The sequence below is a fragment of the Aegilops tauschii genome, chromosome 4 (assembly GCF_002575655.3).
Source record: "Aegilops tauschii subsp. strangulata cultivar AL8/78 chromosome 4, Aet v6.0, whole genome shotgun sequence".
NCBI lineage: Eukaryota > Viridiplantae > Streptophyta > Magnoliopsida > Poales > Poaceae > Aegilops > Aegilops tauschii.
The window spans coordinates 8,705,121-8,727,593 of record NC_053038.3 but is presented as its reverse complement, the minus strand read 5'-3'; the positions used below and the strand labels follow the sequence as shown (position 1 = coordinate 8,727,593).

The window sequence follows — 22,473 nt, the reverse complement described above, 5'->3', positions numbered from 1 at the left end:
GTCCAAGTTGGTTGGCTCCCGATGAATAGGACGCATTTCGACCCAGTAGGTCGGTTCCTGATGCACATGACACTGTTTCGTCCGTTTCGACCTTTCCGATTGGCTGCCGATGAATAGGACGCCGTTGCTGCGCACCCCACCGTCCATGGAGCCAACCTGTTCAGTAAGCGAAGGGCTTGCACATAGTCACGTGCAACCACACATGCATCACTTGGGCCCGACCACCCACCCACCGTATACCGATCCCCGGAAATTTTCTCGCCTTCACTTCTATCATGATTTTTTATGTCATGGATGGCCCAAAAAATGTCATGCAGGTCCGCCTCTGGCCCGCCCAGGACCAAAAACCCAATTTCTGTCGTAGAAGTAGGTGTCCACCACATCCATGATGATATGTAATTAAATGTTTTCGTTCGGACCATAATGTCACATATATGTCTTTTATTTTTTTGTAGTGTGAGTTAACCGACGTGGAGAATGCTGGATGGTATTCTCATTTGATTGAAGAAGTGTCCTCCCTTATGATGCGTCAACTATATTGCAGATTCCAGTTAGTACGCGAAATGTAGAGGATTTCTGGTCCTGGAACTTTAAGAAGTCCGAAAGGTTCACCGTCAGATCAACATGCAACATACAAAATGATTGTTCAAACAAAGTAGAGAAAATTGGCTCGATGAGCGTGCGGGGTCCTCCAACACTTCTGCCTTTGAAAAATCTTGGGAGACGCTTTGGAAGGTAGTAGTACCAGCAAAATTGAAAATGTTTCTATGGAGACTAGCATAACATTCCCTCCAAACGGAAGATGTTCGGAAACATAGGAACATGAGCAGCGTTGATTATTGCTGCGTGTGTGGTATGCAAGATCTATGGCGTCACAGTCTCATCGAGTGCGCGATGGCGAGATGTGTGTGGTCTCTGGTTGATCCAGTGCTATTGGAACATATGATCGCCGCTTCGGAGGTTCTCCATGATGGAGGTTCTGCCGCATGAGGAGCTAACTCGTATGATGGTAACATTGTGGGCGATCTGGACGGCGAGAAGAAAACTCATCCATGAGGGTATATATCAGAGCCCCCTTTCCACTCACCTTGTTGTGACGAGTTCTATTTCACAACTTGATCAAGTTATCCCTTTGCTGACGCCAAACATCGGCCTTGCAAATCAGGGGGAGAAGAGATGGATGCCACCTCTTGTTGGATGTGTTAAGATGAATGTTGATGCGGGAGTATCTGTGAACCATAATATTGGGGCGGCTGCAGCAATTTGCCGTGACAGAGATGGCACATACTTAGAGTCATCAGTCCTGGTCACTAATGGTGGATCCTACTCCCTCCGGAGGCAATTGGTACAAAGTTGGTACAAAGTTGAGTCATCTATTTTGAAACGGAGGGAGTACTTCACTAGAGGCAATTGCATGCAGAGAAGCTCTGTTGTTGGCTGAAGACTTAGGGGTGCAACATCTTCATATTGCATCGAATTGCAAAGAAGTGGTGAAAAATATCAATTGTGTGGCAGGAGGATCTTATGGTGTCGTCATCAAGGAGATTAAGGAGATGGAGGAATCTTTTGTTTCATGCTCTTTTGTTCATGAATTTCGAGCTTCTAATTTTGAAGCTCATAGTTGTCTAGGCTAGGTGTTTCCCTACCACAGGGTAGACATTTGTGGTTAGGTGCTCCTCACGATCCATATGTAATACCTGTAAACATTACCTCGGTTTAATAAAGCCTAGCTGATTTTGCTCCCCCAAAAAATACAATTATAGCAGTACCGAAAGAAAATGTAGCACCAGAAATATACCTTGCTAGCTGTGTTTGCCTTCAACCGTTTTAGCCTCCATAAATATTAACAAATGTCCTTATGGCAATCGAAATTCTGCAGGATCCACTAGAGTTGCTCTTGCAAGCCCTGAGCGGAGGACCAATACATCTTGATCGGAAAACCAATGAAAACATCCAAGCTGCATCAAACACGCAGAAAAAAGAAGACATGCCGACTGCCGAGCGGCATTTGGTAACAGTTTCAGGTACTGATAAGAGCTCCCAGCATCCAAAGAGCGTTTTTGATCGTAACATGCAAAACCACTACACAAGTACGTTCTACCTTTTTACAGGTACATATACACAGAACGAACATTCCGAAAAGACTACTGTGGAAGCAGAAGCACTCCTGAAGAACTAATCCAGTGCGTAGAGACTCGGCTCAGACTGTTCCTTCCTCATTGCCTCAACCGCCTCCCTGAAATTGCCAACAGGAATTTGAAATCTCAGTCCTTTCACACGACGTGACGCGATGCAATGGTATTAGAAATGCTCCAGGTTGTTTCATTTTCACACAGCCATTTCATAGTCCCTTTGTTTGAAAATCAGACGGGAATGCTATTTTTTCGTCGCAAAAAGAATGATATGCCACAGTACAATATGCACTACCATACGGCGAGCAAGGTAACACTAACTTTCATAATGTGAAACCATCATACAAGCACCAAGGTTCGTAAAACATGGTCCATAATATCACTACTGTTTACAAGTAATTTAATTAATCAACCGTTGAAGAATAGCTATGGAAGGAATGAACTGGATTGTAATACCTATGCGCCTCCTGCATCTCCTTGCTGTTAGGCGCCAGTTTCATTCCAGCCGAGAACGCATCAGAGGCCTCTTTGTACTCCTAATAATGAAATCATCGTTCAAAGATTTTCTACAGGGCCGGAGGTGATGTATAAAGCAGCAAAAAAACATTTATTCTTACCAGAAGAGACATAAGGGCGGCTCCTTTACGGTAGTAACCTTTATGCCACTTAGGGTCCAGACTTATGCAAGCATTGGCATCCATCAAAGCATCATGTGCTTCACCACACTTCAGATGGCAAAGGCTCCTGTTCGAATACAACACCGCGTCAGCGGGATCCAGCTTGATTGCCTGCACCAAACCAAATGTTAAAAGACCACGAAGCACAACTTGTTTATTCCGGGATAAAACAAGAACCATGATCTGCTCCATTTGTGTTAACTAGTTAATCATACATTATTACATTAGCAATACAAAAATAAAAGTGTTTTACGTTGGGTTTTCAGTAACAGCGTTTTTGAGTATAACTGCCTCAAAATATACCTCTGTATAGAATTTTGATGCGGTGGCATAGTCCTTGCCCTCAACTGCTTTTGCACCTTGTGATTTCAGCCGAGCCTTCCTATCTTTGTCACTTGACTTGCCCTGCATTATTAAGAGAACTCGTACCAAATTAAACAGAAAAGTAAGATGCCACAGACTGTAAAATGCCGGAATAACGGATGTCTTATTTCCCAAACTAGTACAAAAAGCATGGTTTTCTTCAAACAGCAGGATACATGCCAAGATATACTCGAATCCAAATGAATGGGCAGAGCTTTCACTATAAGTGTTATATTCTCATCTAATATCCACGACTGTGATGTATTAGCAATATGGAAATAACAGTTCTCTCCCAACAGCTTGTTCAGTAAGAGGACCATTGAAAATGATTGCACAACAATATACCTCAGAACACAATTTTGATGCGGCAACATAGTTCTTCCCCCTAACAGCTTTTGCACCGCTTGATTTCAGTGGAGCTTTGCTATCACTGTCACTTTTCTTAACCTAAATCATTAAACAAAACTTATGTTAAGATGCTGCAAAACTGTACCAAGGCAGAATAACCTGTCTTATTTCTCCTATTAATAGAAACAGCTGGTGACATATTAACTGTACAGAACTAAGATGACATTCTAACACAAGGACACGAATTACTTCCATAAATTACCCACTCTTAATATGCAGAGTAAATTTCCCAGTTCTCGATGAAATGATTCCAAATATCCCACATTTATCTGAAAGGTGTGGCTACTCTGATGGATGGATCAAATCTCATATCTAGCTTTCCATCTTATAGTTATGTCCCCAAAATGGAAGGATCTAGGAAACTATCTATCTAGCTTTCTGACTATTATTTTTGAAAGCGGATCAAAGTGCTCTATCTATTCATCAAAGAGATGATTAGAGTTTGATTATTGCGTCTGATTGTATAGACTTGTCGCCAACCATCCAAATTCTGGCAACCAGAGGCACCTGATAGGCTGATACCAGTTTATACTTTATACCAAAAAAACGAACAAATAAATGTCCCCATTTGTCACTCCTACATCAGAAAATCCCAGCTGACAGTTTCTTGTTTGCAATAACCCTTCACTATTGTTTTCCATCACTTCAATGTCCATATGTGTGTGTGAGAGGGGTTTCCCAAGCAGGTCAGGGTATGGAGGATGCAAAAAAGGAAATACAGGGGCTGTGAGTGCAAAAAAATGACACGAGAAGTTTTTTGCAAAAATCAAAGATACATAATTTATGCAACCTCCTCTATAACATAATGTCATGACAGACAACTAGTGTGAGCAAAAGCAAACAGTTCTTGGGCTTGTGATATGTCTAGATCCAAAACTTCGCATGGAACTAGTAAAAACGTAACATCATTGGGCGCCTACAATTCTAACACTAAGCTAAACATGAAATTGCAAATATTAAAAAGTGAAGTCATGAATGATACAATGGAACAGCAACAGATCTCAGCAATAGGTTCATTCCGTCCAGATGACCTCCATGCTGGAAATCATCAGCACCTACTTTTTGGATAGGACTACTGGGGCTTCTAAACTGATTTTCTCTCCATGATTTTGTCTCAACGTCACTGAACCTCACATATTGAATACTACGATATGCACTGAAGGAGCAGTAAACAAGAAATACTACGATATGCACTGAAGGAGCAGTAAACAAGAAATACTACGATATGCACTGAAGGAGCAGTAAACAAGAAATACGATTTGAGTGCACTCCAAGATTTCCATGAGACATAACATAATCATCACCAGGACAAGTTTATGCAACAAGTGCCAGAGATAACAACAATGGTGTTAGAGCATCAAGTATCAAGGTTTAAGAACAAACATGAATTAGAAAAAATAATTCACCTGGTTAGCTGGAACATTGATATTGGCGCCAACCTCCAACAAGTATTTAAAGCATGTGGTTAAGCCATTGTTAGTTGCTATTGCCAATGGAGTTTCAGGAATTGTACAATTGACATCCGCGCCAGCCTGTGGGTGAACAGATATAACATAAAACACGTGGAGAATACAAAAAAGTATCTTCCGACATGAGATTCCATCAAGCAACCAAAATGTGCAGAATGTGAATTGCACACACACCTTGACAAGAAGTTTCACGCACTCTAAGCAGGTGGACTCATTCATTCTGTCAGGAGTAGCATAGAGTGCTGTGGTCAGGGGTGTACCAAAGTCCCATGAGACTTTGTTCGGCTGCAATTTTATTTTGAAAAAATACAAGTCACTTCTCAGGTCCCATATATGTTGAACAAATAGGATTCTAGGGATTGTATACGCATCAAAACTTGAGCTATGCAGAAAAAGAAGTAAGCTCAAGTGGAAGAACATCAATTTACTAATTACATCTGCATGGTGCTCCAGCAAAATCTTCATAGCATTGAACTTCCCATGGGCTGCAGCGGCAACTAGAGGTGTCCCATGAGGAGAAGGTGCCTCAACATTAGCTCCTTTCGATAGCAGCAGTTGTGCAATTTCATCACAGCCTAGCAAGAAAGGAGGCGTCCACACCGTTTAAATAGTTATATCCTATCAGTATACACAACATGTTGACAAGAAGGTTTTCAATTGCTGGACAAATTCATTTTGGGACATTTTTTTTAAAGAAGTCATGTAGTGGAACCATCACTTCCGTATTATCACTCCCGGGCTGCACCCCAATCATAAACACAAAGTTGGGACGGTCAACCTCATAACACAATTGGACAGCAACTCAACAGAGAAATATGACATCATATATATGCAACCAACTTTAACAGAGCAGAATGTGAAGAAATAGACACCTGTTGCTACTGCTTCATGCAGAGGAGTCGTGCCGGTGGAGGAACTTTTTGTGTTGGGATTAGCACCTTTGTCAAGAAAATACCACGCAGCAGTCATTTCCCCATGTGCCACCGCGAAAGACAAGGGTGTCGAACCTGCCAAGAGAATTACAATCAAGCAATTTTAGTCAAATAGCAACCGGTTGGGCCTAAGAAATCTACTGCCATTGTCTGCACTTCCTCAGCATCATATCACAAGCAATACTGAAGACTGAAATCTCACAGACACGCACATTTGCAGGTGCATATAAACAAAATGGTATAATTAATACTACATTCACAAGCATGTTTAGAGGGAAATCTTATAGTCATCAGGTCTCACTATCACAAGCTAATATTATGCGACAAAAATATATGAGAACTGAATAGTAAGATTATTATTTTTGAATTTTGAATAGTAATAATTTGATTAATTGGCCCTAACACGAGCAGATGGTCAGAGCATGAGAGATGAAACAAATAAGGAAATCCCTATAAATGGAACGCCAATAATCCACGTTCCATCTACGAATTGCGTCGTATGGTATGATTATGAAGTAGTAGTAGCTTGGTTCCCAGAAACAAGAACTGGAAAGGAACATTGGAGCATTTAATTTAGTAATTTCTGAGTGGCGTACGTTACGTACCAGAGCTAGCAACCGAGTCGACATCAAATCCAAGCTGCTCCACCAGGTACTTGCAGATGGCCATATCACCAGAGCCCGCTGCCGAATGCAACGCCCCACAGCCCTCGACCCTCACAGAGGCGAGCGACTCCCTGTCATCCTTGTCCATGCCATTTACCAAGGCTTCAAGACGACCCAGATTTCAACAGAACCACGTTAATTAAGGCACATCCTCATACTACATGATCCGATTTCCAACAAGAATGTTGCATGAAACAATATCAAAAGATACTCAATAAACGGATGGTGAAATGTACAGAAAACTACCCCACAAGAGCAAAATCAATCAATTAAAGCGAGCAGACCATCACATAGCACATAGCAGCACCATCAACTTATATATCATATACTGTAACTGTAAGTAGCAACCAACCACGGCTAAAAACCCTATCCAGAACAACGCCATCACGGAGGAGGATCTTAACCTTGGCCCGGCGCAGGTCGCCTTGCGAGCACGCGAGGAGGAACTGCATCTGCGGCGACCAGCCGCCGGTACCTACACGCGCGACGAGCAGGAGATTAAACCAGGAACGCACGCCGCCGTCAGGGACATGGAGGATCGCAGAGCGGATCTCGCCCGAAATGGCGGCGCGAAACGGGACAGAGAGAGGGGGGGTCGGTCGCGGCGCGGCGGCACGTACCGACGTCGGTGACCTCGAACCCGTGGCGGGCGGCGGCTTCGGCGAGGGTGAGCGCCGCGGCGGCTCGCTGGACGTCGCTCGCGCTCGCCGCCGGCGCGCGCCCTCCTCCGGCGCCGCGGCGGCTCTTCCCCTTCCCCATGGCGAGAGGCGAGAGGCTAGAGAGAGCTCGAGAAGGGTCTGGAAGCGGGCGGAGGGTCGGGTTTAGGGGTGGCGCGGTGGTGGCTTCGGTGGGAAGGAGCGGAAGAAGGGCGAGGGAAATGGGAGAGAGAAGCCCGGGACGAGGTGGATCGCTCGACGCGTGTCTCCACGGACGGTGAGGATGTGACGGGGCGGGGTGCGACGGGTTTGGCCGTGCGGAATCAGGGGGGCGTGCGCGCCGTTGACTGCGGTTGACGACGGAGAATCCGGGAGGCGTGATGGTTTCCAGGTGATACGAACGACCAAGCGTGGCATCACTGTACGTTGAATTAGGTAAACTTCAACGCGCCGATGCAAACGGACGCATATTTTATTCGTCTTTTATTCGTCTGGATTGTTGGTAGAGGCGGCGTTCGCTCCTTGTCCGTACATTTCTAGGCCGTCCAACCAGGCCGACCCATTTGATCCATTTCGGCCGGTTTTCTAATAAACATATTTTCATCATCAAAATAGCAAGCGGATGGCAAAATAAAGCTAGAAAATTGTTGCATAGTATTATATGCCATGCCGGCGTACATCATTGCGTTAAAACAATCGCATCTTGGACATGGCATGCATCTCGGCCCTAATTATGCAAAACGGACAAACATAAGATGATCGCGCATCTCGCTCGAGCATTAACTTTTGCTTCTTCTGCAACCAAACCTTTTTTTTCTTCTTGGGGGCATCCTGCTCAGTTGGCCTCATGATCTCTAGTTCGTTCGAGATTAGCGCGAGCTCTACCTCCTTGGCTCTTGATCAGGCATTGTCCTTCATTGCCTACTCTTTCTCTTGTCGCTTCCTCTCTTCTCTCTCTTCTCTCTTCTCAATTGACACCTCCTTTTGGGTCACGAATCCCTTCGAAGTTTCTTGCAATGCGAGTGTCGAAGCATCACGCTTTGAATCCACCTTGGATTTGGTCTTTTCCTTCTGCCTCTTCTCACTTTCACTTGGGCCGACAGACGATACAAGGAGCTAATTAGAGCATATTACAACGCAACACATACAACAATCTAAAGGAATCAAAGAGAGAGTATATCTTGTAAATGTCGATGCCCACTACACTCAATAACCTAAAACGACTAAGCAAAAGAGGTATCCTGGTTCAATCGACAGCTACGAGAAGAACGTTGTCGATGCTGCTCCACCGGGATGAGGGAACACAACTCCTTCCTTCTCTAATTCCGAAGAAGGACCCTACCCTCTCGTCATGGCTCGAAGGATGTCGCACCGGCAGCAAGAAGAGGCGCTCACCCGAGAGCTAAGCAAGGAGCTGGTTACGCGGCCACATGGAGACATCACGGCACACTGCTCGCTCGAAGCACGAAGCACACGACACAACCTACACCGTCGCCGTCCTCGGACACCTGAGCGAAGGGGAAAGCTACCGGGGGTAGGCAAAGAAGAAATGCAACTCCGAGGATAGGGAAACAACTGGTGTGCCGGTACAACGTGCGCCTGAGCGGAGAAAGAACCTGACACTCCCTGCCGTGGCCGAGCTATAGCCATCGAGGAGGGAAACCCGATTCCCCTTCCTCCCAGGGACGAGGACGTCAAACCATTGGGACTCGATGACGCAGGCTGGACTGGAGAGCACCGCCAACAAAGAAGACGACACACCTGCAAGAAAGAATAGTGCGCGCAATTACCACACAAGGCTCGGAGCCGCCGGTCACCTCCGCCCCAAGGCACCACCCTACCAAGACCAATTCCCCCAAACAACGTCTCCAAGGAGAACATGACGCACACGTCGCCGCCCAATCCACCATTGATTTTGATCTTTCACTCGGGAAAGAAGCCGGTGATGGGGAGGCAGTGTCCTCAACAACGCCTCAGGGGAGGAAAGCAGTGCCCTTGGGCGCCGCCACTGCCGTGGCCGAATTGGTTGGCCAGCGTTTCCCTAGGACCCGAGCGTACCACCATCACCATGCCAGTGAGAGAACCAGGACCAGAGGCCATCGAGAACCCTAGGTGGCAAGGAAGAGTGGGCCGGAGAGGGGAAAGGGGATCGAACCTACAAATCTCGATTTGAAAACCGAAGGTGCACCGACGCCTTGACCACCACCCGCCGACACCTCGTCGCGCCCACGCGGCCAAGAGATCCGGTCGCCAGCCCCAGCGAACATCATCTGCCGAAAGACACCGCCACCTCTCCACTCGGGAGCCCCGTCCCGCGATCGGAGTCCTTTGCCCGAGAGACAGAGCAACGCGAACCTCGCCACCACCTTCACCGGCGACTGCGCGAGCAAAGCCGACTTTCTTCTCTGATGACGGTGAGTGATTTGGAGGAGGATGCGTGGCGGAGAAAACGGGAACCGAGTCGCCCTCGAGAAGACGACGCGAGGGCCTGTTTCTTTTCACTCACTTTGCTATGTTATACTTTTTAAATAGCTCAATTATGTTAATCTGTGTGTTCCATCAAACATGCAAGCTGGCAATTCTTTAGATGTAAAATTCATTTTCAGGAGAAGCAAATTTTGACTGCGGAGTGCTTAAGTTTATTCCAATATTCCCTAAGACTGCAACATGGTTCCACTATATCTTATATTTGTTTAGTTTATTCACTATTTTACTTCAACCAAACATGCTTCATTCTTTCACCCATTTTTATTTCTAATGTTCGTGCTTCCTTTGCTTCATACACATGCCTCTTTTGTATAAATGGTTTATTGCACACAATGATATATGCTTCCTCCGCCCATCATGTTTCTATGGTCCTCGTTGTTCAACTTGATATATACTCCATGCGCTATCACTATCAATCCATGCTTCTTTTATTTTTCTTTGTGTTGCACATAATATATTTTTTTGACAGCATTCCACATAAATTTCACTATTTCTCACATATGTTTCCATGGTTTACCAATTGTATTCTGCAGCCGTTATTGAGTACGAGCTTCCTCCAGTTCTCATGTATCCTATGTACTGACAACAATATGGATATTGTCCACATTTTCAATGTATGCAATTATGGTTCACTATTTAGTTACATGTGTACCAATGGTGCTGGAATTTTGCATCAACCACCATTGATGTGTGATTCTTATTGTATAAACATTTTCTCTAAACCACACGTGCCACAACCACCGTGAGCATAGCTTCTTCTAATGAACTTTTATTTTACTAACATTTTCCCGATACATTTCCATTGCAAGTGTGTGCTTCCTTGTTTCTATTTGTTTTGTTTTGTTTATAGACATTTTTCTGCACCTGACTTTAGCCATGATCATCCCATTGCAATGAAAATTGTTGTTCATACCAAGAGATTTTTTTTCCAATGGCATACCAAGTGGTTTGTTCCAATTCTTCATGGTGATTGTTGCGCTTCCAGACGTGTTTTTTCACCAGTAATATGTTCAATCACACGAGAATTTGATGCTTCTAAGGGACTTTCGGTTGTGGTCATACTACAGAAAAGTGTTTACTATCATGCGAGCATTTCGTTTCAGAAAAATGTTTATTAGCATGTGATCAGTTTGTTCCAAAACGAAAATTATGCTTCAAATACCCTCAGTCTTTTCACCAAGCTTGTAACAACACTTATGGCTACGTGTTTAGTTAGGCTTTCCACACTGTGGTTCCATTTTTCTGATGGCAATCTAGCCAAATTGTGCGAAAAAGGGAAGGTACCCTCGGTCTTTCTTCAGTCATGTTTGGTTTGCGTACCATAATGTTTGCCACGAGTCGCGCCACACTTCTATTAGACCTATGGCCCATAGGTAAAATACACATCTTCCACTTACAAAAAATACTTTGGAGCTATGCAATTATAAAATATTACAGGGCAAGCATGCAGTTCTCAAATATGTTCCTCAATTCAAATTTGAAGTTTGAAAAAGCAAAATATAAATATACAAAGCAGCATAAAGTAGATAAATTGATGAAGCAGCATGGCATTGTTCCACACCAAAATAAATTGGAAGTGTATGAACGTATCAATATAAATTAAACAAGCAATTGTATACAAGTTAACACCTGAACTTGTGAAGAATCCCTTTGTATGGAACTTCAAACGTGAAAAGCAACAGTGAGAACCGGAGCCGCGGTATCAGAGAAATAATGTGCATAGCTCAGCTCTGTAGGAATTTAAAACCAACACCCTACCAGCACAATCGCATCGGACGGCAGATGCAAAACCCACTAAAGACCAAAGCCACCAGCTCCACCTTTCTCACATATTTTACCCACAATTCTCGGTTGGCGTCATTCATGGTATTTTGGGTCATAGAATACACTACCAAAAAGTGGAGTGGCAAGTACTCACTCCGTCCCATAATATAAGATGTTATTACAACCGATGAATACATTGGTTGTAATAACATCTTATATTATACTCGGAGGGAGTAAGAAATTGACTAAGAAACATGTGTCTCACACATCAGAAGGTAAAACTAAAATCATGTCTTAGACAACACAATGGCGTCCAAGGATAAACATATGGGCCTTTATGGTGGATAGTAGATACACCACAAGCTTGTGTGTGTTATTCACCATGCTTGCGCGGCTGACAGGTGTGCGCCGATTTGCCATATTTCTCCAGTATGACTAACTGCGGTCGTGAACTAAGCAGTAAATCAAACAAGTATGAAATGCATTAACTTCTGGAGGCAGACTTGTTATCATAAACCAGGCAGGACCAGCAGTCCAGCACTAAAGTGCTGCCAAGTTTACAATGTAGATACACAGTTAGGCATGCACGAATGATTAAGTTGAAACCGTCCATGTGAAAAAGTTTATGATGTACATGAAAATGTTTGACCATCAAAATGGGAACAACCAAAAGAATAGTTCACGATGAGCAGTATCTTAGACACTGCAAAACATAATTCTTAGTAGGCACATTTCACATAATCAAGTCAAAAAGAGTTTTGCTGGTGCATTTGTTCTCAACTGACAAGTGGCATGCACATAACCATTCCAATCTGTCAATCTAGTTACATCTTTTATATTCTACTTATATAGAAATATGTACAAGGATAGGTGTAAAAAGTAAATTACACAGGACATTGTGAATGCTTTGCGAGATGTAATGGGATTCCTCAAAAAAATTATGGGCTTATGAAGTTTGACTAAACTAGCCACACGTATGACTAAATTTTATGTGTTCCATGTTGACTAAATTTTATGTGTTCCATGGTAACACTATGCCTGTAAATATTCTCTCCTCTTGGAGAAATACCAATATGTATGCTGGTTCAAGAAATCGTGTACATTACCATGTTACTTCAGAGTAGGAAACATGCATATCCAGTAGATGCGCTCCACACATTCAGGAAAACTTGGTCCCTCGATTTCCAGAATGTCGAGGGTTGAGTGTATCCTGGGAAACATGAAAATAAAAATGCACACTCCCTTCGCAGGCATTATCCTGTTCAGGTTCAAAGGGACTTTCTCAGCCCATATCGCAACAATCCAGGCCAAGGGGCCTTAAGATCGTTGGGAATACAAGCACCCCTGGTGCAACTTTCATCACTAGCAATCCCATAATGATATGCAAAGACAATTATAACATAAGTAACACAACATAGAGTTCACTTTTATTACAACCCATAATCCATAATGACATTAAGAACTGACGCTAAGCAGCAGTAGCTTTATTGAGGCATATATCCTGCTTACCACCTCCTAACAGAAGATGGTAGAAGTGCTGCTGACAAACGACCTAGCCACCAAATCTGCATCACTTGGATCAGACGGCTGCCAAGGACATCTGCACAAAGTTTGTATTTCTGAATTCAGAGATTACATTAGAGAGATACAAAACATTGTCTATTTCACACTGGTACATTATACAAGTCAACGATAATCATCGTTTGTTAACTGCCTTAAACTTACAATTGGAAAAGGTCACTTCAATAAAAGTTCATTATGATGTCAACGTAATTGGTTCGAATTTAATGAATGGATCATTCAACCACATTGTCATGCTACTAAATGTTTGCTTAATTCGACCATTCTAAAACACAGTTTGTTTAATTCGACGCTGACTTTTTAAAAGAAGATAAAGTTTGCTCAGTGCTGGAAAAGTTTCACACTCTATGCAAATGGAACTAATCCATTGCATGACATCACAATGTAGAACTATGATCAAGCAGATCATGCAATGCAATTACGATATGTTCTAACTGATGGGATCATCCTTGGTTAGAATTATTACCTAGAGGATAAAAAACATATGTGGCTCCAAATTTAAATTGTGCTTTATTTTCTGAAATATTTCAGATGTAGGGGGAATAGCAGTATTATTATCATGTATAGTCTTCCCAAAGGGGAAAAGTTTTATGAGCGTCCTCTCCTACTTGCAAGACAATCTTTAAAAGATACACAACAAACTAACCTTATTTCTGAACTACGTAGCTTTCTGGCACATAGATTTCCCCTCCAGCTTCACCATGTTGTTCGCCACTAATTGTTTTTCTTGCAGCCAAAAATTCAGCACTCATCTCACTCATTCCTTGTCTCACCGCTTCCTCTACTGTCCCGTAACCATGTTCATCAGCATACTTTCTAATATCCTCGGTGATTTTCATCGAGCAAAACTTGGGACCACACATTGAGCAGAAATGTGCTACTTTGGCGCCATCAGACGGCAGTGTTTCATCATGGAAAGACATTGCAGTAACTGGATCCAGGGATAAAGCAAATTGGTCCAACCATCTAAACTCAAACCTTGCCTTGCTTAGTGCATCATCCCATGCTTGTGCATAGGGGTGACGCTTTGCCAAATCAGCAGCATGAGCAGCGATTTTGTAGGATATCACACCTGTCTTAACATCATCCCTGTTAGGCAACCCAAGGTGCTCCTTTGGTGTTACATAACAAAGAAGTGCAGTGCCAAGAGCCCCAATGTTGGCAGCACCAATGGCTGAGGTGATGTGATCATAACCAGGTGCAATATCAGTGGTCAATGGACCCAACGTATAGAAAGGTGCTTCGTTGCACCACTCCAGCTGTTTCTCCATATTTTCAGGAATCTTATGCATCGGAATATGCCCAGGACCTTCATTCATCACCTAGAAGTTAAGAAGTGTAAATATCAGAAAGACAACTCCTAAGTTTCGACTATTGAATAACATAGCAGATAGAAACAATTCATCGTTCAAAGCATAATACAGTTCCAAGTTCAACTGTTGAGTCACTAGGGCATAATAAATGATTGATCACTTAAAGCACCTTACAATCAAGAATTCGAATATTAGATCTCCGATATTTCCTCACGTGTTGGTTTCTGACAACTAATCTCTATGCAAGCTTATTCATTAAGGTAAGCTATGGTACCCTATAGATGTATATGTTTGTCTATACAATGTTTCAAAAACAATTGACCCATTAGGCAGCAGTGCAGAAATCTTGTTTTTAACTGAAAATGCAGAAACGTTGGATGATAAACAGCTAACATATATCCTAATAAAAGTGTTCTTTTACATGTAATATATAATCTGTCGATCTGGCGATCATCTTCAACTGTAGTGGAAAAACAAATCTTGTTTCTACTATTACCAGTTACTTGAAATATCCACTTATCTTATGCATATAGCAAGGTACAGTTTTGAATGGATAACGTAGTTAATAGTCTTGTGAGCAGAATTTATATCAAAGGTTGATTACTCGAAGCAGAATTTTATATCAAAGGTTGATTACTCGAAACTTATTTAGAACGTCATGTTGCTGATTATTGCAATAGAAAAAGAAAAGAAAAGCATAACTGTACATACTAGAATATTTGATATTGTAAAGGAAACAACTCTGCATGTTGAACTTCACTCCTATTATTCTCACCTGCACATCTTTCTCCCATGCTCGGCGAGTTAGTTCCCCCTGAGTCAGCAGTTCTGCAAACTGAGCACTATCATTAGCATCATAAATGGAACCAGGCCTCAGGCCATCACCAATAGATAATGCCACATCATACTGGTTACATATGTCAAGAATGTCATCCCAGTGCTCATAAGCAAAGTTCTCCTTGTGATACGTCAAGCACCATTTTGCATGGATTGATCCACCACGAGAAACTATGCCGGTCATTCTCTTTGCTGTGAGAGGAATATATCGAAGCAGCACACCAGCGTGGATGGTGAAGTAATCAACACCCTGCTCGGCTTGTTCAATTAAAGTGTCCCTAAAGACTTCCCAGCTCAGATCTTCAGCAATACCGTTAACTTTCTCAAGTGCTTGGTAAATAGGAACAGTTCCAATAGGAACCGAAGAGTTACGAATAATCCATTCCCGGGTCTCATGGATATGGCGCCCTGTTGAAAGGTCCATGACAGTATCTGCTCCCCACATTGTGGCCCACTGGAGCTTGTGGACTTCCTCCTCAATGGAGCTCACAACAGCAGAGTTCCCAATGTTAGCATTCACCTTTACAAGGAAGTTTCTTCCAACAATCATGGGTTCCAATTCCAGGTGCCTCTTGTTGGAAGGGATAATGGCTCGTCCACGGGCGACTTCTGACCGGACAAATTCAGGAGCAAGGTTCTCGCGTTTGGCACAGTACAGTATCTCCTCTGTTATGATTCCCTGCTTAGCATAGTACATTTGCGTGTAACGAGGACTACCCAACTTCTCTCTCCTGTCAATCCATTCCTTTCTTATCTTTGGGAGTCCTGTAAAAGTTTAATGCATGCTTATTACAAACTTACATTACTTGAATTGTATGTTCTGTTTTTAATTATATGGGATTAACGAAAGAATTATATTGGTATTTTTATTCTATCTAACTTTTTGAGGGACCTAAATAAACAGGAGGAAACTACTTTTTTTTTCTGAAGGAGTGGGGAGAACCCGAGTCCTGGACCAAAACCTTGTGCTCTACCAACATTTTTGGTTTTTTAAATTAAATATATCTTTATCTCTACTACTAGGAAAAAATATCAACAAAAAGAAACAACTCCAACTAAACAATAATGACGACATAGAGAAGACAAATCTCAACAAGGTAGAGCCAATGTGCTTACTAGGGTAATATGATTATTTTTATCCTTATCAAAGCACAGCCATTCAGTTAGGTAAACTTAAGAATGCGCAACAGTCTGAAATAATACAACTAAGAAAACACAAGACAAATATCTAGAGATATCCAATATATGATCATAAAAAGTTAATAGGTCTATTGTGCCTTTTCAACTATTTTCTAAGTCCAAAATCAACCCTCAACTCCAAAACCAGGAATCTGAATACCATCCGACTGTTGAAACAATGAAACTGTCCATTATTTGACTATAAGATGAACTTATTAACACACAAAAAGGGAAACATCAGAGCAATTCAAGGCACCAAAACTAATACGTGGTTGCATGAGAGCAATAATAGAAACACACCATGTAAGTTCCTATTGGACAGCTGATCTAGATGTTATGCTTATGAGTACAAACAGTCTACATGGTTTAGGACAGAGAATATGACAAGAGAGATAAGGCTAGTGAGTTACCGAGCCTTGGGCTTATGTTTTGTGGACCACTGGTGTCATATGTGTCGAAATGCCCGCTATCTCCGGTCAAATGGACTCTCCGAAATGGAACCTTCAGGGCATGACCTGTTTCCTCATGAACGACTTCACTGCAGAGCATAACCATGCCAAATATAAGATAAAACTGATACATTAGAACACAACAATATTGGCACACTCCCAGTACAGTTGCTAGGCGAAGCAAAAGCAGGAAGCATGCCTGCATTCTTTGGTGCTCCGTGGGAAGCAGTCTTCAAATGCTGGGAGCGGCAGAAATTCGGGAGCAGCAGGATCAACTGTGTGTTTCGTTTGCCTGGGTTTTGCTGGCTCTGCTACTGACTGATCAGTCACTGAAACTGCCTTGGGCCTTGAACAGGTGAGGCTAGCATTCCTGTCCTGCACATCTTGAGGGCGCGAAATGCCACCGAAACCAGGCAAAAGTGCAGTCTTGGGGAATTTCATGGTGTTGCAGCTATTGTTCATAGCCATTAGTGAAGAGAACGATGGTTGCAGCGCGGCCATTTCCTGTTCAAGGTACAGATTAGTAGATGCAGGCAATATGTTGCAATAGATTAGTGGATGCATATTTCATGACCGCAAACTACGTTACACAGTACGAGGATACGGATGCGGGGACACGGGAAAACGGGATTTTCCAAAAATGCATTTACAGGGATATGGCAAGTATATGTATATGGATGATGAATAAAATAGTTCAACAGTGAATCACGAACTAAATTAATACAACCTCCATCCGTAATTAAGATATACTCATTTCAGCGACAGTTAATTCTAGGCTGAGGGAGTAACATATAAGTATAAATTCATCGGACAATTCACAATTGATCAAAAAAGTTAATCCAGTGGATGGCGACGGACAGTTGATCCGACACAAGTAATCCACCGAAGCAAGAGATATATAGCAGTCCAGCAGAAGATGGACGAGACGCAAGATTGAGAATTTTTACGCCACTAGTGATAGACGACGAAACATGATGAACGTACTTGGCTTGGCAATGGAGCTTGCCTGCGAAATGGAGATGGACGGAGACAGGGAGACTTACGGCGAGGCGCTGCGTCGCTGCCGGCGGCGCGGAGAGATCGGCGAGAGTTGTAAGTGAGGGTTTGTTTTCGCGATCAGACGTTGATATAAGTTAATTATAAGGCAACCCACGTCGGCCTCCTGACGGGCTTTGGATCAAGTGGTAACAGCCCATACGTATCCTTGAGGTATCCCAGCCGTTTACTATATTTTTTTCCTTTTTCTTTAATTCAGAAAAAAGGGATACATCAGAGGATACGCGTATCCCGGGCGTATCCCCGTTCTGGCCGCGTATCCTGCACCGATTCGGCAAAGAGGTGCCGTATCCCTGCAGCAAATGCCAAAGATTGCAGTAGTACTGCTGTCTCTATTCAACTTTGATGCATTTTGTGCTCTTGTGAAAGAAAAACCTCGATGCAACAGGGAGCATTCTAATGACACGTTTTTGTAATTCCTGTGAAAAGATGAATGTTGAACCCTCCTTTACATTAAAAACAAAACAAAAAGGATGATTAAACACCCCCGGCCTCTGCACCGAGGTGATGCTTACATTTTAACTTTGTTATTATTACAGGAGGCTAGCTGTATCTGAACCACACGCTCCTACTGCCGATCTTGGGTCCTTTCTGCAACTACACAGCCACCGATCTCCAGGTTTAGACAGGGCAACATCACACTCACTCGATTGTGAGGTCTCCCAATTCCCATTACAAAACGGATTCTCTATGTTTTCTTCTTCTTTCACCAGGGACAGTTGGACATGGATCAATTGAACTGACACAAACGAAAAAGTACTCGCAATTCGCTTAGAAACCCAGCAAAAATTGGAGCAGCTTCCCACAAATTCAGACCCAAACAAGCATCCACTCTGACCGGGGCAGGGAGGGGCCTCACCTGAGAAACGGCGGATCCGGCGAGCGGCGCGGGAGGGCGGCCGGAAGCGTTGCTGACGGTGGGGAGAAGGGATGGGAGTGCGCACCTGGTCAGTGGTGCCGAGAGTGAGATTTTTTATAGAGGGTGCGGCGGATCCCGGAGCACGGGTGGCCACAGCTCGCCGCGGAGAGCGACAAGCCGCAACCGGACGTGGCGGGTGCCTGAGTGGGGGCGGCCAGCCAAAATGATGGGAAAACGACGCCAGCAGTGGCGCCAGATATTTCTCCCCGCCGGAGATATTTTCCTCGCGCTCGCGACAAGCGCGTCCACCTCCACGGAAAAGGCGGCCATGACGCCTCAACGGACACAGGATCGCGGGCTGATCGACGGAACAGCGTAGCTGACGGCGACTCGGCGGCGACGGTCGAATGCGGGCGGCCTGCCACGGCGCGGTCGCGGGGGACGGCGAGGGGCGTTGGGCGTGACAAGGCTTGGCTGGGCCTCTTGCGAGGCGCTTTAGAGCGGATGGGCTGGTAAAGTTTGTGTAGCCTACTGAGCTGGCCAGTGGAGCTATTGGGCTGCCCAATATGCGTTTCCCCCGGCTTGCCTTAAAAAACAATACCAGTATCTGCGTGTTTCTAAAAAAAAGTGTATGTGTGTGTGTTATATCTTCACCTAGCGTCCTAGCACCCCTAAAGAAAAAGAACCTACCGTCCTAGCCATAGGAAGCTATGGGGGTGTTTGGTTACAGGGACTTTTTTTGCGTTGGGACTAAAAAAAAAGTCCCTAGCAAACCAAACAGGGGGGACTTTTTTAGGACTTTTGCTAAAAGTCTTTAGAAGCATCACTTGAGAGTCTTTTTCAAAAAGTCCTAGGGACTAGAAAAAGTCTTAGGACTAGAGAACCAAACACCACCTATGTTTTCTCGTGTGTGTTTCCGGCGGTTCCTATGACCTATTTGGCACCGGGGAGGCAGGGAAACCACTTATCATCGTTCAAGTGAGTGCAAATTGTTTTCTCAATGTTAGTTTTCCATGTCCATGGGGGCGAGGTCTTGGTCTGGTCACCATGGCTGACACGGCACAAATTAGAAAGTCTATGGTGTTTTGGTGCCACGGATTTGATGGGTGATCATACGAACTTCGGCATGTTAAGGCAATGCAACAACAAGTTTGGGGCCGAGCTTGGTATGGTCAATGGTTCTTCCATTTTGCCCTTTTTTCTAATCTAGCAAGGAATAAAATGGTTCGACAACCTGACTAGCAAGAGGTTTGTACCTAGGGCCCATGCTTGGGGGGGGGGGGGCACCCCTATTTCTCGCTTTAAGCGAGCACAGGGGGCAGCCTCGAGCGAGGCCACAGCCTGTTTTTCCGGTTTATTTTTAGGTTTTTGGTTTCGTTTTCCGTTTTATTTTGTACTTTTGTTTATAATTTAAAATATTTTAAATATATTTATATATTACAAAAAGCTGTATAAAAATCATTTTGAAAATGTTAAATAAGTATTTGAAAAATATTGAACGAGTATTTGAAAAATATTATCAAGTATTCAAAACCAATGTTGAAAAAATGTTGAACAAGTATTTAAAAAATGTTAATGTAGCATTCAGAGAAATGCTGAACAAGTATTTGAAAAAATGTCGATCAAGCATACGAAAAATGTTGAACAAGTATTTGAAAAATGTTAATCAAGCATTTAGAAAAATGTTGAACAAATAGTTGAAAAATGTTAATCAAGCGTTCAAAAATGTTGAACGTGTATTTGAAAAATGTTGAACAAGGATTTAAAAAGAATGCTAATCAAGCATTCGAAAAATGTTGAACAAGTATTTGAAAAAAATGTTGATCATATATATATAAATGTTGAATAAGTGTTTGAAAAAAAATTATGGAGTATTTGAAAAATGTTGATCATGTATATAAGAATGTGGAATGAAAAATAAAAAATAACAAAGAAAAAACCCAAAAAAGGAAAACCAAAACTGGATAAGAAAAAAATAAAAAAAAGGAACAAAATGAAAAAAAGGAAAAAGAAAATGAAAAAAGTGTTGAAAACAAGAAAGAAAAAAAGAAGGAAAATGTGTAAAAGCCGACTCTTTCCCTTCTAATAGGTCATGCCTTACCTATTGTACATGAAATCGAGGCTAGCGGAGTGGTTAGCAATGCCGTCGGGCAACCAGGAGGTCGCAGGATCGATCCCTCGTAATTATTTTACTAAAAAGTTGATGTGACCAGCTGAAGGATTTTGGAAAGGTGTTTGGTTTCTTATTTATTACGGAAAGAATTGAAGTCTTTGTATGATAGCAATCTAAGGAAATTTCTCATACTAACTCGTCTAATGTTGATCTAGATGATTTTTTCTATGAAATAAAAGTATTGCAAGTAACTTGCCGGTCGATGAGGGAGGGTAATGGCGATGACGCGCCTTCGGCTCGCTCCAGTGCTTGTAGGCCAGATGGGGCATAGCCCGCCCAATATTTTAAAATTTGTACACAACTTTTTGTACTGTTGGGCCTTAGAACACCGACCCACAGGCTATTTCTTTCATTTTGGCCCGCTCAGCCCGCCAGAGTTGGGCTTCAAGCTCCACCACTGACTATTTTGGTACTGTTGGGCCTTAGAACACCGACCCATAGGCTATTTCTTTCATTTTGGCCCACTCAACCCGGCAGAGTTGGGCTTCAAGCTCCGCCACTGGCTAGGTGGTCTAGAACCTTGATGTAATTCTTACCTCTAGTGTTTTTTGTAGTATCACGACAGTAGATAAACAGATCGAAAGTTTTCTCGCAAAAAGACTTTCTAGTTGATTTGAGTCAACCCTTGAGATTCTTCAGTTTGTTACGGATGTACTTTCTCTGTTTCTAAATGTAAGCCTTTTTAGATATTTTACGGACTACATACGAAGCAAAATGAGTGAATCTACATTTTAAAATATGTCTATATACATCTGTATGTAATACATGTTGAAATCTCTAAAAGGGCTTATATTTAAAAACGGAGGGGGTAGATTGCTATCCAAATGTTTGGCACGTATGACCATCTCTGTACTATCGGTATATACTCTTGGTCGATGGTCATGCGTGACTTAGAGCTGGTACAGAGATGATGTTCGTCCAAGTCTAGCAAATGGAAAAAGACGAGGAGAAATTCGTAAGTGGAGTTGGAAAAGGTGACGCTACGTAGATACCAAAAGTAAAAAAGTGCAGGCCGAATGTCACCCGACACGGTCCGCTCGTCGTAGGATTCTTACCAACATTACACTATTACTTACGCGTAACAACCAACAATAATTTGAGTGGCCAAGTTGCATACAGTATCCGGATCCGCTTCAGCAAACTTTTTAGATACTTTGAAGGAAATATCAATCATCCACTATAGAGAAACACCAACGCTAATCTAATTAACAACAAAGAAACAAACCAATTCAGTTATGCAATTTTCTAAAGGTCTTTGACCTTACGCGGATCATTGGGTCTCGGGTGCCAATGCACCAAATTTTTCAAAAATACAAATTGCAAAAAAAAAGTATAAACTTTTTGAAAATAAACATGACCTAATGTCACACTCGTGCGTGACGTTTAGCAGAGGAATGGTTTTCATGGTATTCTGGCGAAAAAAGACAAAAGCAACATGAACACACTATACAAAAAGTTACTACTATTCAAGAG

General features: G+C 42.9%; 2 protein-coding genes across 6 annotated transcripts; both read right to left on the bottom strand.

Moving 5' to 3' along the window:
• Nucleotides 1-1,975: 1,975 nt before the first annotated feature.
• LOC109734848 (uncharacterized) lies at nt 1,976-7,494 on the bottom strand. Of its 2 annotated transcripts, XM_073496071.1 has the most exons (12): nt 7,267-7,494; nt 7,051-7,121; nt 6,587-6,748; nt 5,922-6,056; nt 5,485-5,624; nt 5,224-5,334; nt 4,987-5,112; nt 3,518-3,619; nt 3,113-3,214; nt 2,750-2,920; nt 2,589-2,668; nt 1,976-2,236 (listed from the first exon to the last, which is right to left on the bottom strand). In XM_073496071.1, exons 3-12 carry the CDS (start codon nt 6,732-6,734, stop codon nt 2,176-2,178), a joined length of 1,176 nt encoding a protein of 391 aa, XP_073352172.1. In that variant the 5' UTR covers nt 6,735-6,748; nt 7,051-7,121; nt 7,267-7,494; the 3' UTR covers nt 1,976-2,175. The 2 variants fall into 2 exon arrangements, with proteins under 2 accessions (XP_073352172.1, XP_073352173.1); XM_073496072.1 differs by lacking the exons at nt 7,051-7,121; nt 7,267-7,494 and having other exon boundaries at nt 6,587-7,020.
• Nucleotides 7,495-12,322: 4,828 nt separating this feature from the next.
• LOC109734874 (phosphomethylpyrimidine synthase, chloroplastic) lies at nt 12,323-19,055 on the bottom strand. 4 transcript variants are annotated; one of them, XR_002225968.4, is made up of 7 exons: nt 18,828-19,055; nt 17,112-17,416; nt 16,874-17,001; nt 15,223-16,049; nt 13,781-14,456; nt 13,063-13,172; nt 12,323-12,897 (listed from the first exon to the last, which is right to left on the bottom strand). XR_002225968.4 is itself a non-coding variant. In XM_020294058.4 (6 exons), exons 2-5 carry the CDS (start codon nt 17,411-17,413, stop codon nt 13,782-13,784), a joined length of 1,932 nt encoding a protein of 643 aa, XP_020149647.1. In that variant the 5' UTR covers nt 17,414-17,416; nt 18,828-19,055; the 3' UTR covers nt 12,931-13,172; nt 13,781. The 4 variants fall into 4 exon arrangements, 2 of the variants coding, with proteins under 2 accessions (XP_020149647.1, XP_020149646.1); XR_002225966.4 differs by having other exon boundaries at nt 13,063-13,153; XM_020294058.4 differs by lacking the exon at nt 12,323-12,897 and having other exon boundaries at nt 12,931-13,172.
• Nucleotides 19,056-22,473: the final 3,418 nt, after the last annotated feature.

Coding starts and splice junctions, on each gene's coding strand:
- LOC109734848 (XM_073496071.1), bottom strand. CDS start 6,734: ATGGACAAGGATGACAGGGAGTCGCTCGCCTCTGTGAGGGTCGAGGGC. Junction 5,335..5,484: donor TGCTGGAGCACCATGCAGAT/GTAATTAGTAAA, acceptor ATAAAATTGCAG/CCGAACAAAGTCTCATGGGA. Junction 3,215..3,517: donor CATCAAAATTGTGTTCTGAG/GTATATTGTTGT, acceptor TTAATAATGCAG/GGCAAGTCAAGTGACAAAGA.
- LOC109734874 (XM_020294058.4), bottom strand. CDS start 17,413: ATGGCCGCGCTGCAACCATCGTTCTCTTCACTAATGGCTATGAACAAT. Junction 17,002..17,111: donor CGGAGCACCAAAGAATGCAG/GCATGCTTCCTG, acceptor TATGCTCTGCAG/TGAAGTCGTTCATGAGGAAA. Junction 14,457..15,222: donor CATGGGAGAAAGATGTGCAG/GTGAGAATAATA, acceptor CTTAACTTCTAG/GTGATGAATGAAGGTCCTGG.